Genomic DNA, 14,076 nt, shown 5'->3' with positions numbered 1-14,076 from the left:
GGGGTCTGAATGCTGGGGTGGGGGGTCGGATGGTTCCTGAGCAGGGCCAGGGGAGCTGCAAGGATGTGGGGGGAAGGGGCCACAACCCCTTTTACCCTTCTCCCTCCCAGCCCCAGCCCAGTTCCAGGTGGGTCCCCTTTAAATGCAAGGTTCTCTCCCCGAGAAGGCCCCTCCCCTGGTCTCCTGGGCAGCCAGGTAAACAAGCCTGACCCCAGGCTGCCGACATGGCTTCCCCTCTTTCGGGGGACCCCAGCCCTGTAGGTCTGCCCCCTCCTCCTGTAGCCACTCTAGGTAAGTCATAAGGTAGGGGGAGGGATGGAGGAGAAGGGGGGTGTCCTTGGCATCTGGGGCTCTGAGGATGTGGGAGAGGAAGCAGCCAGCCCACCCTCTCTTCCTGGGCCGGGGGAGCTCTGTCAAGGTCACACGGCACAGGACAGGCCCCGGGTGGGGGCACTGACCTTACTCCTACCATTCCCTTCTTCCTGCTCTCCTCTAGGACCACTGCCCTACAGCCCTCCCAGGGGTCCCGCAGCCCTTGGGCCCCTGAGCCTGAGGCGGGCCAGGGTTCTCCTCGCTCCTCAGCCCTTCCAGATCATTCTCTGTCCCCTCCCCCACTGCCTCCTTAAAACCCCAGCGCTGGATCCTAGGTCCTCAGAAGCACAAACCCATTACCCCTACTGGAGAGCGGCCGTCATCCACCCCCTTGAATGTGGGACTCTGGCCTGACCCTCTCTCCGTCTCGGTGGTCAAGTGATTCCTTCCTCCACTCGGGCCCCTCAGTTTCCCAGACTCCTCTGGGGCATCTCGTCCAACCCTTTCCCCAACCCCCCCACTTCGCCCTTGTCATGCCCTTGGCCTTGTCAGCACCCGAACTGCAGCCTGGCCCTGACCCCATTCTCGGGAGTCTCACCAGGCTCAGGCCCTCAGAGCAGGATTCTGGCCCTCCTGGGTGAGCCGCAGTCCACTGTTTCCAGCACGTTCTGCGTCCTCCCACCTGCCCTGCCTCCCTCCCTCCCTCCCTCCCTCTCTGCTCACCCAGCTCTGCCGTGATCATCACACCCGCACACACACCCTCCTTCCCTGGGCCCTCTGTGTTTTATTGTACCAGCCTGGCAACCCCCCAGCTCCCCGCCCACGCCCCGCCTGCACCCATACAGCTGAGCCGAGCTGGGGATCAGCTCAGCCGCTAATGCTCTTTAAATTCCTGACTGTGAGCCTGAGGGGCCTTGGTCTTTGCTGGCTCCCACTGCACCCCTCCCTCTGTCCGGCCCCTCCCTCTTCACACTCCCCTGCTGGCCCCACTCCCTCTTTCAAGAAAGTAAAGCCATCGGAAGAGGACGCCCACGGGTCCCCGGCGCCACAGGCACCAGCCCACCTGCACCTGTGCCCACAGCTTTGTCCACCCAATCCCTGCTCTCAGCAGGCCAGGGAGAGGAGGAAGAGCCGGGCCAGCAAGGCTGACCTTCCCGCCGCTCGGGCCCGTCCCCCACCCTTCCTCTCCAGCAGCGTGACTTCTTCTCTCCTTGCTAGATCTTTCCAGCAACATAAAAGCATGCTGTTGTTCCCTGTCTCTTGACCCCACTTCCCTTTCAGCTGCCGTCCTGCTTCTCTGCTCCCCATTTATAGCAAAACTCCTCACAAAGGTTAGTTAGACTTGCTGCTTCCCGTCTCCCCTCCCACTTGCTCGAGAGCTTGCTGGAGCTGCCCCTCCTTCCCGGCACTTCACTAAAGTGGCTTCGCTCAAGGTCACCGATGACCTCTTCCTTGCCAGACGGGGGGTCAGCTCTGAGGCCTCGTCCGATGGGACTCATCCGCATCTCTGGGCTCAGCAGTGCCCCTCCTCCTTGCCTGCCTTCCACGCTCTGGCCTGGCACCTCATTCAACTGCATCTCCCAGATGTCTCGAGCTCCGGCCGGCAGCCTCTGCCCCAACTCCAGACTCAAAGCCAACGGTCCTCCATACCTCTACCCTGGCCCATCTGGAGGCCACCACCTGCCCCAAATTAGACTTTTGACACCCCCCACCCCCGCCCAGCCATCCCATAGCTCCTCCTTCCCTCGGCAGCGTGGGTCCGTCATCTTCCCTTTTCTCCCCTCCCCTCCCCGACCCTCTCCACCAGCAAACCCTGCCCTCGCAACCTCAAGCCATACTCACAATCCGAGTGTTTCCCACCCCTGCTGTGGTCGAGCCACCGGCCCCTCATCTGCATTACCACCCTGCTTGCGTCATGGTTCCGTGGCTGCTGCCCTTACCCCCGTACCTGTGTGCACCACCACAACCATCCCCTGGCCAAATGCAGCTCAGAAGGTGGCCAAGGCTCTCCCCTCTCCTTTCCTGGGGGCTGCATCCAGAACTCCTCTCTTCTCTGCAGCTTTTTTCCGTCCCCGACTCACAGCAACACCCCAGAGCCCTGCCCCACCCACGGGCACGGAACCCCAGCAGCACCCCCAAGAGCAGGCTGCAGGGTGGAGACGGGACCCTTCAGCCCGGCCTCCAGGCCCCTGCCAAGCCCGCCTCGGAGCTGTCCACGGTGCTGAGCACAGTGGCTCCCGGAAGCAGCCCCTCTGGCCTTGTCCACCGCCCTGCCCAGAGCCACGTCCACCCACTACCACCTGGGGATTGGAGGTTCTGCTCTGTCCATGGGGCTGAGGGAGGAAATCACTCTCCTGTGACAAAGTAGGTTCCTCAATGCCATCTCATTTGCGAGGCTGGCAGAACAGGCTTGATTGTTCCCAGATTTTACAGGGGGAAACGGAGGCACAGGAAGACTGAAGTGCTCCCAGGGGAGGATGTCCAACAAACACAGAACTGATTCACCTCCCAACTAGACCCCTCTATCCCCTGGGACTGCTCCTCTCCCTGGGTCACAGGGTGGCAGTGGCAGGCTGGGAACCCTCTGTCACCCCCGGCTCCTCCCACCGCCATCTCCAAGGCCTGGCATTTGGCTTCTCAGTCTCCTCCCAGATAAGTACTTCTCCTGGGGATGTCCCTACCTCATCTTCACTGGGCCCTGATCCCGCCTCCAGGCTGGGCTCCCACGGTCCTTTCTCTGCACAGCCCAGGACCATTTTCAACGGAGAGGGACCACCCCACCCCACCTCCCCAGCCCCTCTGTGAGCCGAGCCCAGGGTGCCGAGCTTGTTCCGGAGGCCTTACCAAACTCCCCGGGCTCCTCCCCGTCTGGAACTTTCCACCCAAGCAGTACCGAGTGGCCTGCTCCCGCGGGCAGCCTTCGGTGCCTTTCCGCCCTCCTAGTTTGTGGGCGCTGTCTCCTCCGGACTTCGCCTCCCGCCTCCCCTGTCAACCCTGGGGCCCCAGCTCCGCCTTCCAGGGCCAGCCCCGAGGCAGGTTCTCAGGCTCCTGCACCCGCTCCTTGCTCCCCGCCGGCGGCACGGCCCGCGCACGTGGTCACTTGCTCTCTGTCACTCTCGGGGCCGCGGGCCCGGCAGGTCCCCCGGCGCCCCTGGAGCCCCCGTTCCCGGACATCTACGGCGGGGACGCGCAGCTCTGGGCGGCGCACTTCCGTGGCATCGGGCGCGCCTACCGCGCGCTGGGCAAGGAGGACGACTTCGCCATCCGCGTGCTCACCGAGGACTTCACGCTGCCCTTCCCGTTCGCCTGGCCGCCGGGGCCCGATCCGGCCCGCGGGCCGCTCTTCTACGACCCGCACGACCGCGCGGGCTTCGACTTCCTGCTGCGCGGCCCGGGCGCGCCGCCCCCCGCGCTGCTGCGGCCCCTGCACGCCACGGCCCAGGCGGCGGTGCGCAAGCGGCGCCTGGAGCGCCTGGCCCTGAGCTACGCCAGCGCGGGCGCGCCCCGGTCCGGCCTGCTGCTGCTGGCCCCCGGGCCGGGCTCTGGCGCCGCCTTCCCTGCGCCCGCGGGGCCCGACGCCGCCACCCCCGGCGGCGCCTCTAGGCTGGCCTAGCCCGCTCCCCACGCGGCCAATAAACAGTTGCCCTGCTTCGCCCGCCCAGGCTCTTTGCTGGACGCCCCGGACTGCCGGCTGCGCTGGGGCGGGAAAGGGACTGACCCTGGGGCCAAGGCCTGGTCGCCGGTGCTGTGGGGGATCCGCACGGGGCTCCAGCGGACAGTGAGTGAAGGAGTGAAATCCGCATGGCAACAGGGGCAGGCTGTCCGAGGGATCGGACCTGGGCTGGGGGTGGCAGGGCCTGGCGTCCACCCGCAGAGCCTACACGCAGGGATCCTAGCCCCAGCCCCGGGGTGGGGAGTAGGGCGCCCACCCCACACGTCAGGACACCGAGGTTCTGGCTCCTCCCAGGATCATCTGGGATCTGTCTGGATACCCGGCTTCCAGTTCGGTGGTTTTCCTTGTTCAGAGACACAGGGACTTCAGGGTCTGGGGAGATGGACAGGCAGAGGGACGGGCCATAGGTGCAGGGTAGAGAGAAAGGGACATGACGAGTGGAGAGTGCAGGGTGGGTGGGGGAGGGGACATGACCAGGAAAGGGCCTCTAAGGCAGGAATGCCACGGGCTGCTGTCCCCGGAGTGGCTGCCCCCGCTGCCCTCCTGTGTTGGCTCTGGGGAGAAGGGGTGTCTCCTACTACACCCTCCAATGCCTCTTGTGGGCCTGGAACAACCATGGGTGGGCCAGCCTCCATCCTGGGCGCATCTCCCTCCACAGGGACAGGCCCGTCTACTGCAGCCAGCTGGCCTCTTCCTCTGCGGACCTGGGACCGAAGGCTGAGGATTCCTTTTGGGGGTGGGGTGGGCTTGGATTCCAGGTGTGCCGGGGAGGCGGGCGTGCTGGGAGGGTGCATTCTCACCCCAGTGCAGATGGAATTGGAGTTCTTTTTTCCTTTCTTCTGATCCGGGAGTTATTTATAGCTTCCCAGTCGTGGGCAGAAATGGTTTTTCCAGAGCCTTTCTTGACTTGCTGGAGAACCAGGGACAGGAAGTGCCCACCTCTGGAAGAGAAGGAGGTCTCTGGGCTTCGCAAGAGGGTTCTCCAGCTTCCCCCTCCTCCCTTCATGGTTTTGTGGTTTTGTTAGGTCCCCGGCCCCGACTCCAGGCTCCTTCCACGCGTGGGCTTCGTCTTTTCCACCTTATTGAGATGCCCAACAGCCGCTTTCTAACATGTATGCCTTTGGTTCTGAGTAGGGCGAGAGCTGTAATGACATTGACGTCAGGTCAATGTACATTCTGTGTTGTGTATTAATTGTTAAGGTCTGCCCAGAAGCAGTCCCTAACGTGGGCTCGAGTGCAGTGTATTTGAGGGGTGACATGCAGATGAAGAAGTAGATAGAGAAAGGAAGAAGCCCTTAAAAGTTGTGCCCAGCGAGTTAACCCTCTGGGCAACTGGGGAGTCCCCTGGGGGCCCTGGGAGACAGCCCCAATGCATGCCCCGCCCCAGAGGCAAGGAAGCCAGGGGTTTATCTCTACCTCCAGGGGTGGTTATTCTGACAGCTCTGCTTGCCCTGTGGGGACTGACCTTGAACCTCTCTCCGAACAGCGGAGATGGAGTCGCCATTGAAAAACTTCTGAAACAAGTTGGCAGAGTAATTTTATGACTGTAGAGAGTAATGACAAAAATTCGGGGTTTCTGTTTAGTATTTGGGTAAAACATTTTCTAGAAATATTATTTTTAAAGAATTTATTTGTTTATTTGACAGACAGAGTTCACAAGCAGGCAGAGAGGCAGGCAGAGAGAGAGGGGGAAGCAGGCTCCCTGCTGAGCAGAGAGCCCGATGGGGGCTCGATCCCAGGACCCTGGGACCATGACCTGAGCCGAAGGCAGAGGCTCAACCCGCTGAGCCACCCAGGCGCCCCTAGAAATGTATTTTTAACATGGTTTATAAAAGTATTGGTCAGGGACAGATTGGAAGTAAAGCCGCTGGTCCTTTACCACCACTAGTTTGAGAGATACTGATCTAGGAGACAGAGACCCCAGAGGAGTAACCTAAAAAACAAAACAAAACAAAACAAAACAAAAAAACGTAAAACTTGGCCATAAGTGCTAGAAAGAAAATGAGTAGGGACAGACTGTATTTCATGCAGGGTGATCAGGAAGGGCTTCTTGGAGGAGGTGGCATCTATACCGAGATTGGAAGAATGGGAGGAACCAGCCACAGGCCCTCTGGGGGAGGGAGCTCCAGGTGGAGGGGAGGGTGTGGGCAAAGGCTAGGAGATAAAACAGGGCTTCAGGTGTCCAGGGGCTGGAGGCAGGAGCTGCGGGCCAGGGCCCAGTGTGCGGGAAGGGAGATGTGGAGACCAACACAGAGGCGTCCTCTTCCCAGGGATGCGGGGTTCTCAGTTCCCAAGCCTCCCACTATCACACTCTCATCTTTTTAAATTATTTTTTATTTTTTTATTTTCAATTATTTCATTTTTTTTAATTTTTAATTTTTTAATTAACATATAATGTATTATTAGCCCCAGGTGTACAGGTCTGTGAATCGCCAGATTTATACTTCACAGCACTCACCATAGCACATACCCTCCCCAATGTCCATAACCCCACCACCCTCTCCCTACCCCCCTCCTCCCAGTAACTCTCAGTTTGTTTTGTGAGATTAAGAGTCTCTTATGCTTTGTCTCCCTCCTGATCCCATCTTGTTTCATTTTTTCCTGCCCTACCCCCAAGCCCCCCACTTTGCCTCTCAAATTCCTCATATCAGGGAGATCATATGATAGTTGTCTTTCTCCGACTGACTTATTTCACGAAGCATGACACCCTCTAATTCCATCCACGTCGTCGCAAATGGCAAGATTTCATTTCTTTTGATGGCTGCATAGTATTCCATTGCATATATATACCACATCTTCTTTATCCATTCATCTGTTGATGGACATCTAGGCTCTTTCCATAGTTTGGCTATTGTGGACGTTGCTGCTATAAACATTCGGGTGCATGTGTCCCTTCGGATCACTACATTTGTATCTTTAGGGTAAATACTCAGTATATCACACTCTCATTTTATCCTCATGGCACTTCCATGGGGTTGGCAGACAGATGATGACACGGTGGCCTAGAGAGGGGATGGGGTTTGCCCAGGGGTACAAGCCTGTGTATTATTAGAATTCTGTGTTAAAACCATGGTCAGGCTCCAATAGGCTTAAGCTACAAAAGGTTAAAAAATGGTTTATATAACTGGAAGATCCAGAAATAAACTGAGCTTCAGGTAAGGTTTGATCCAGGACACAAGATTTAACTCAGTCAGTAACATGCATGAACGGGCTTAGGGCTGTGTTACTTGAAACAACCCCCATGGCCAGGGTGTGGGGTTCCCTTGACTGGACTGTAAGAATAAGGCCTGGAACCCTGTGCTAGCCTAGGTGGGGTAAAACGGAGGGGCTGATGGGGAGTGACTGCCATGTCCACCTCAGCCGGGAGACCTGAACACTAGGACATGGCCCCAAGGCTGACACATCTTGCCAAGTCACACATTTTCTCTTCCAGTTAGATATCCTGGTCCCATGGAGAAACATGGCCAGAGAAATGAACTTCTGCCCTTTAGTGTAAAGCAGGTTTGAAAATCTAACTTGTCTTTTGAGCAGCAGCTTGGTGCTGGGCTCCAGGGCTGGGGCCGAGTGTTCGGGGAGGGAAGGCACTGCCTGCATGAAGGAGCTCGGGGACTGGGAGTGCGGGGGACATCAGGACAACACCCTGCCCGTTGTCTCTTGGATGAGTGTGTGGGCAGTTGCTGCTGGGACCCAGCTTCTTCTGCCTCTCTCCATCCCACAGGGACTGTCCTGGAGCCCTCATGTCGCCCTTTTTGCTCTGGCTGTTGGGATGCTCTGAGGACATTTGTGCCCAATTGCTCTAGCTTTCCTTAGGCATGATCCTTGGGGGCAATGTGTCTCTCCTGTCTGGTGTCATTGTGCCCCTCGTTTGACTGGCTTCCGAGTCTTAGGACCTGGGGCTAGAACGATAAGAATGACACCTGGAATCATCTTTGTCATCCGGATCCTGGGTCCAAGTGGCAGCAGTTCACCCCACCTTCCTCCCACTGAGTTGTCGCAGGGTTCTTCCACCTTCTGAGAATCTGGCTGGGGTGTGTGTGCTGGACTGTGTGGCTCTCGTGGTTGGGACCTGCCCCTGTGACGTTGGGCGCTGGTACTTGCTGGGTGGCAGTGGCTGCAACCAGGCTTTGGGGACCACAGAGCTTGTTGGAATACTGAGTCTCTCCTGTCCTGACTTGGCAGCTCTTGGCCAGCACTTCCTCTGGGACTCTGGGTCATGGGGTCTCCTCCTGGGCTGTGGGGGGGGATGCGGGGCCCATCGGTCAGGTCGCTAGGCCCCGCCTGGCCCACAGTGAGAGCCCAACAGGGAGAGGACAGCCGTTTCCACCGTGACTGTCCACTCTCCCACGGCCTATCATTTGTCCCCTTGTGTTAACCCAGGGCGGCAGGCCCTGCTCTGTCCAGGGTGCTGATGATGCCCGGGGCCTGAGGCTGCCCGCGGCATCTCCCGCAGACCCACCTTCCTTCCCTTGTACTTGCTCACTTGCTGGGGCAACAGCCAGCAGCCTTGTGGGTCATCAGCACCACCTTTGGGACATCAGCCCAGAGGGCAGGGAAGTGACCTGTCAGTGCTCAGTGGGGACGCCTCTGCTTCTGGGACCCTATTGGCAACAGTGGGTGCCCAACTGATGTCCTTTGAATGTGTGACTGTGGCCTGGGGATCTAACCTGGCCGAACAGAGGGCTGGGGTCCCCCCCCAATCCTGGGTGCAGGTGGAGCGGTCAGGACCCTGGGGTGTTGGTTCAGAGCCCCAAGGCTGGGTCCTCTCCCTCACAATCATGACGGCCTTTCCCAGGGGGACAGGGGCATCATACCCTTTCGCATTCCCGTTAGATTCCTGGGCTGCGGAGAATAGGGGTCGGGGCACCCCACCCTCTGCCCCCGCCTCTGCTCCACTTTCCTCTGGAACACGCTCTGAGGACAGCGAGGATGTTTAATTAATTGCAATTACAATCTTCAAAGGAAGCCGAGAGTTGAAAGTTGTTCCTAATTACTGTGTTATGATGTCGGCCGGCTACCCAAATTGATTGTGTTAGAATTTCCGATGGAGGATTAATTGAGTTGCCGTGAGGACCCACTTGTGTCCCTCCCCCTTTTAGATAACACCCCTGTTCAGCCTCGGAAAAGGCACTGGCCTGGAATGACAATGAAGGCTGGGCTGGCGGAGGCCGTAGGCTGCCATCTGGATGAAGATCTCAACGCAAGGTCAAGGCCGTGGCATTGGCCTGGGCCAGCCGGATTGGCTCCGGGTGGTCACTCTCATCGCTCACCCGAGGCTTCCTGTTCCTGCCTCCTGGAGCTCCCCAGGGCAGGCCTGCTCCCCCAACCCCTGCGGATGGGTGGGGTCAGGGGACTAGCGCTGGCTGCCGAGTCCTGGGCGCCATGACGTCTGTCACTTCTGGGCCAGAACATTTACTGCCAGTGTGAGTCTCTTGGCCGTGGCGACCCATGCTGCTGGACACAGTGGCGCCTCTACCGTCCCGAGGCCCGGGGCTTGCCTGGGGGCAACTGCAGCAGCTCTTCCCGTCCCATGGTGGGGGTTGGGAGCAGAGAGACTGCACGGGGGCTTTAGAACAGGCCTTCTTGTGGGGGCGGGTGCTCGTCTGCTCCTGGGGATGAAGAAGACTTACTCCTTGTGTGTGGGGCGCAGGTGTACATGTGGGACACAGGCAGACGCGTGCGTCCTCTGTGGGTTCAAGTTTCTGGCGGCAAATCAGAAACATGTCTGAAAGGGCATGTGGAGTGACAACGGAGGAAAGGCTGGGAAGAAAGGTCTGGAAGGTCTAGAAAGATTGTCTGCTGTGAGCTGGAATAGGTCTGGGGGCGGGTGGAGCGGAGGCCGAGCTGCCGGGAGAATCTAGGCGAACCTGCTGGAAATCGAGCCGAGTGGGTGAGCAGCAGGGTTTCCTGGAGGTTGGACGGGAAGCAGGGGAGGAGAGCGGCCGGGGACTCCCAAGTCTGGACTGGGGCAGTGGGAGGGATGGAGTTTTACGAGCCCAGATGGGAGCCCGCTAAAAGCCTGCGAGCTAACCGGTGTGTGGGGGACACAGGCTTGGCGCAGAGCGAGGTCTCGTCTCACGGTGGCTGAGTCACTCGCGTGGCCTGGGAGGGGGACACGTTCAGCCACCCGGCTCGGTGGGCCCGCTTGCCTGGTGCCTCGTCCTTCTCTGCACGGTGGGGACTGTCCATGGTGGGGCTGCTGAGGCCTATATCAGGCCCTAATGCCGAGTTAGGGGTGATGGGTTCTCCTAAGGCCCCTTAATTACCGAGCACCAGTGAGCCCTGAAATGACATTAACAAGAGCTGTTTCCGGCCCGGCTCCCTTCTTTCCCCACCATGAGAGAGTTGACCGGAGTCTCCGGGACAGATGGGGGCCAGGGAGGTGTGGCTTCCAGCAGAGGCTGGGTTCCTCCTTGGAGGTGGGCTGGGAGGCTTCCGGGGTTCTGAAGTTCAGGCGTCGCTGGGCTCACGGGGGCCCCAGGAGACAGGTGTGAGGGCAGGGCACGGGGGCTGCCCGACAGCATCCCGGCCACAGGCCAGGTGGGTCACCATTGTCCCCATCTCCTCAGTTGGGAAAACCAAGGAATGCCACAGTGGCTGGGTGGAGAGTGACCCAGCAGGATCTGGCTCCAGGGTTGTGCCCCCAAAGATGGCCCCGCACGGTGGCCAAGTCCCCTGACCTCTCTCTGAGCTCCGGTGTCCCCATCTGTGAAGTGGGGTGATGGGGTATCTCCCCACGAGGCGAGGTCAAGCCATCATGGGAACCGAAGGGACGAGTGTGTCCGTGCTCAGCCCAGGCCTGGCCCCTCGAGGTCTCCGCCGAAGGCTCCCGATGGCGGGGGGTCCCCGGGGTGGGCCTCCGTCCCCTGACCCCAGTCCTGTCTGCAGTCCCAGCCACGCTGCGACTCAGCTGGTTCCCAGGCCGAGAGCTGGGGCTGGAAGGAGTCCCAGGGAGCCTCCCCCACTCCCCTTAAACGCACATTTGTTCCAGATCCATGAATATGCGATTGTCGCCCACCTCCTCCCGGGGACCGCGAACTTCCTCCACTTCGGTGAAGCTCTGCATTAATCACGGCTAATTGCTAGCGGGACTCGTTTATGTCAAGAGCCGTTATTCCTGGGAATAAAGGGGCATAAAGGATGGCTCCTTTCAGGAAGCTCGGCGGAGCCCGGGAAGGAGCCATGCCAGACGCAGACAAGGCCCCCGGCCCCCCGCCCCCCGGCCGGCCCACTTCCAGTGGCCCTAACGGCATGGGACAAACGCAATGGCCTCTGGCCTTTGCCGAATCTTCAGGGAAATGAGCACATCCATCATGTTCACGCGCTTTTCTGAAGTTGTTGTGAGTTTCCTTGAAACCAAGGAAGGTTTTTTTCTTTTTCCTTTTTTTGGCAACAACAGCTGGGGATACATTGACACTTTCTAAAAACTGTCACTTATGGCTTGGGGACCGGGTAGGGGAGGAGCCATGCCTGCCAAGCCCCAGGCCCAGAGCTGAGGGTGCACACCAGGCTTCTGCAGAGGTCCGTGCTGGGAGGCTGGGGGCGGAGCGAGGCCGGGGCAGGTGTGGGCTGGGCTCTGGGGCAGGTTCACCGACCAGGACCCAGGGCAGGGACCGAAGGGACGGTGGAGAGCACTGTCTGCATGTAACTTATTTTTACTGGAGCGTGTCTTAACGGGTTTATTAACTGGAATATTGGGTCCCTGTTTTCTTAGGATCGGGGTGTGTGTCTGCTGTCTGTTCATCCTCACCGAGGCCCCATTTGTGGAGACAGGGGCACGAACAGAACAGGTGTGCTGAGCTCTGAGTGCTGTGTGCAAGTACGCATCTGGGTCTGCACAGGTACCTGCCTGTGTGCGTGTGGGCGTGCTAGTGCGGGTGCGTGTGTCTGCGTGTGTGCCTGCCTCTACGTGCGTGCGTGCGTGCTAGTGCGGGTGCGTGTGTCTGTTCAGGCACACACGTGCGCGCACACATGGATGTCTGTGCAGCCGTATTTCCGTGGGCATCTGCGCCTGCCATGTTTTTGTGCAGATAAAAAGCCCTGTGCAGTTCTGGAAGCTTCCCCCACGCAGCCGCTCTCTGCTGCAGCAGCTCTCCGAGCTCAGTGGTTTGAGGATCATCTTGCTGATGAGGAAAATGAGGCCGAGCTGGTTTGGGGGATGTGTCTGGGGCTCCAAACTGAGATCTGCCTCCACCCCGGGACAACTGTGTCTGCGAGGCCCACAGGAAGGTGTAGAAGAGGCCAAGGGGTGAGTGGGTGTGGGGAACCCACTCGGTATGCGGAGGCCCCTCCTGTCTCCCACTGCCCCGACCTCAGCCTCCCTGCCTCCAAGCTGTGTTGCTGTGTGTGCTCCTGCAGGTCCCGCCTGTGGCTCACGGGTGAAGTGTGGCGGCTGTCCTTCCTGGACCTGCTTCCCTTGGTGGCCCTGGGCAGTCTCTGGCTCTGCCTATACCCCCACCCCCTCCCTCAGGACCCCGAGCCCCTCCCTGTTCCCCCTTCTCTCCATCTCTCTAGTTCAGGTAGTTTCCAGATCACACCTCCTCCAGGAAGCCTCCCTGGCTCCTCCTGTAGCCCAGGTTGGGATCCCCCAGGGCTCACTCCCCAGGGATATTGCCAGTCTGAGTGACAGTCGCTCGGCTATGCGCCATCTGCTGCTGGCGGGGCTGAGCCTGTGTGCGTGCAGCCACAGAAGCTAATGCTCTGTGGTGCCGTGTGTCGGTGAGGTGAGCCGCCCGCTGGAACCTCAGGCTGGGATAGGAACCCCATCTCCTGCCCTCAACGCTGAATTCCACCCCCACGTCCCTGGGCGATGGCAGACAGGTTCCCCTGTGGCCAGTGCTGGCTGTGGGTACAGGCTTCTCATGATGGGGGAAGGACCCAGATGCCAGTCCTCAGCCACGCTCAGTGTGGTGGTCGTGGCTGGCTGGGAGCAACCCATGTGCCCCTGAGGCCAGCCAGCGCCTGACCTGCAAACCACCTAAGGGCAGAGTGGGGGTCCTTTCTGTCTGCATATCTGCCCCGACAGCAGAGGGGCCTAAAGGAGCGGGCAGAGCAGGGGGAGGGACAGCGGAAGACCGGCCCAAGGTTGGGGAGATGCACGCCGATCCCCTGGGCCCGTGCAGGCTGGATCTAGCCAGGATCCCTGCTCCTCTAGGGCAGGGAGCCCTGCATCCCCCACCCCCAACAGCTCTGCAGCCCGAGAGCCGACAATTTGGGCAAGAGCACAGGACCTCCCGTCCAGGTGCTCGGTCACAGCCCACTGGACATGGCCCAGCCCTCAGGTGGCTTAGGAGGCCGGGCAGCCCTGTCCCTCCCGGGGGGACTGTTTGCAAGAGCCCTTTCCATGCATCCCCAGGGCCGTGGCCTGGTGAGAGAGTGGACTCCTGCCCCATCCGCAGAGCTGGGCCACAGGCCGTGGTGTCCCAGCATCCAGACTATGACAGCTCGGCTTCTTCCGCCCCCTACCCTCCATCCCAGCCCCATGGATTGGCGAGGCTGCCCTGGCTCCTTGCCTCTCATCAAACTCCGTCCTCCCGGGAGAGAGCCTGGGCTTCTGGGCCGGAAAGATGCGGGCTCACACCCCCGTGTCTCCTCTCGGTAGCTGAGCCGATACGGCAAGGGTCTCCCTGTCCCTGTCCCGGCCGCTGGCTCCTCATCCGTGCTCTGGGATGGAGTGGAGTGAGGTGTGGAGAGGACCCCCGGGGGGACTGGGTGGGGAATCTGGCTGTGCCGCTCGGCTGGGAACCTCCAAGTCCCCAGGCAGGCTGGGCCACCGTGCGCTGCGGAGCCTCAGCTAGGGACCAGATGGCGTTTTGAGCATTTTAATAAGAGCTATTTGCAGTGTTGCTGCCATAAAAAATTCCTGCTTAATGAGCAAATGCACGTCGGTAGCGAGTTAAAGGCGCTTGGATGTTTTAAATATTATGTACGTCGTGTTCGTGTTAACAAACCTGATTTTTAATTACACCTTCCCCTGCTGCCTGGCTGGGCTGAGGGTAGGAGAAGGGAGAATAAAATCAGGCAAACGGGTGTAGTTTGCCGTCAAGAGCGACAGCTGGTTTCTGGAGGTCTCCCTCCTTGCTGACACTCCACTG

General features: G+C 59.8%; 1 protein-coding gene across 1 annotated transcript; it reads left to right on the top strand.

Moving 5' to 3' along the window:
- Nucleotides 1-224: 224 nt before the first annotated feature.
- On the top strand, nucleotides 225-3,925 carry LOC308340806 (uncharacterized protein C8orf90; the record flags this gene model as incomplete). Its single annotated transcript, XM_080800191.1, has 2 exons — nucleotides 225-291; nucleotides 3,450-3,925. The coding sequence occupies 2 exons, from the start codon at nucleotides 225-227 to the stop codon at nucleotides 3,923-3,925; spliced, it is 543 nt and encodes a 180-aa protein (XP_080656317.1).
- Between the last annotated feature and the right edge of the window lie 10,151 nt (nucleotides 3,926-14,076).

Source organism: Martes martes (genome assembly GCF_963455335.1).
Source record: "Martes martes genome assembly, chromosome: 4".
In the NCBI taxonomy this organism is placed as follows: domain Eukaryota; kingdom Metazoa; phylum Chordata; class Mammalia; order Carnivora; family Mustelidae; genus Martes; species Martes martes.
This window is presented reverse-complemented; position numbering and strand designations above follow the sequence as displayed.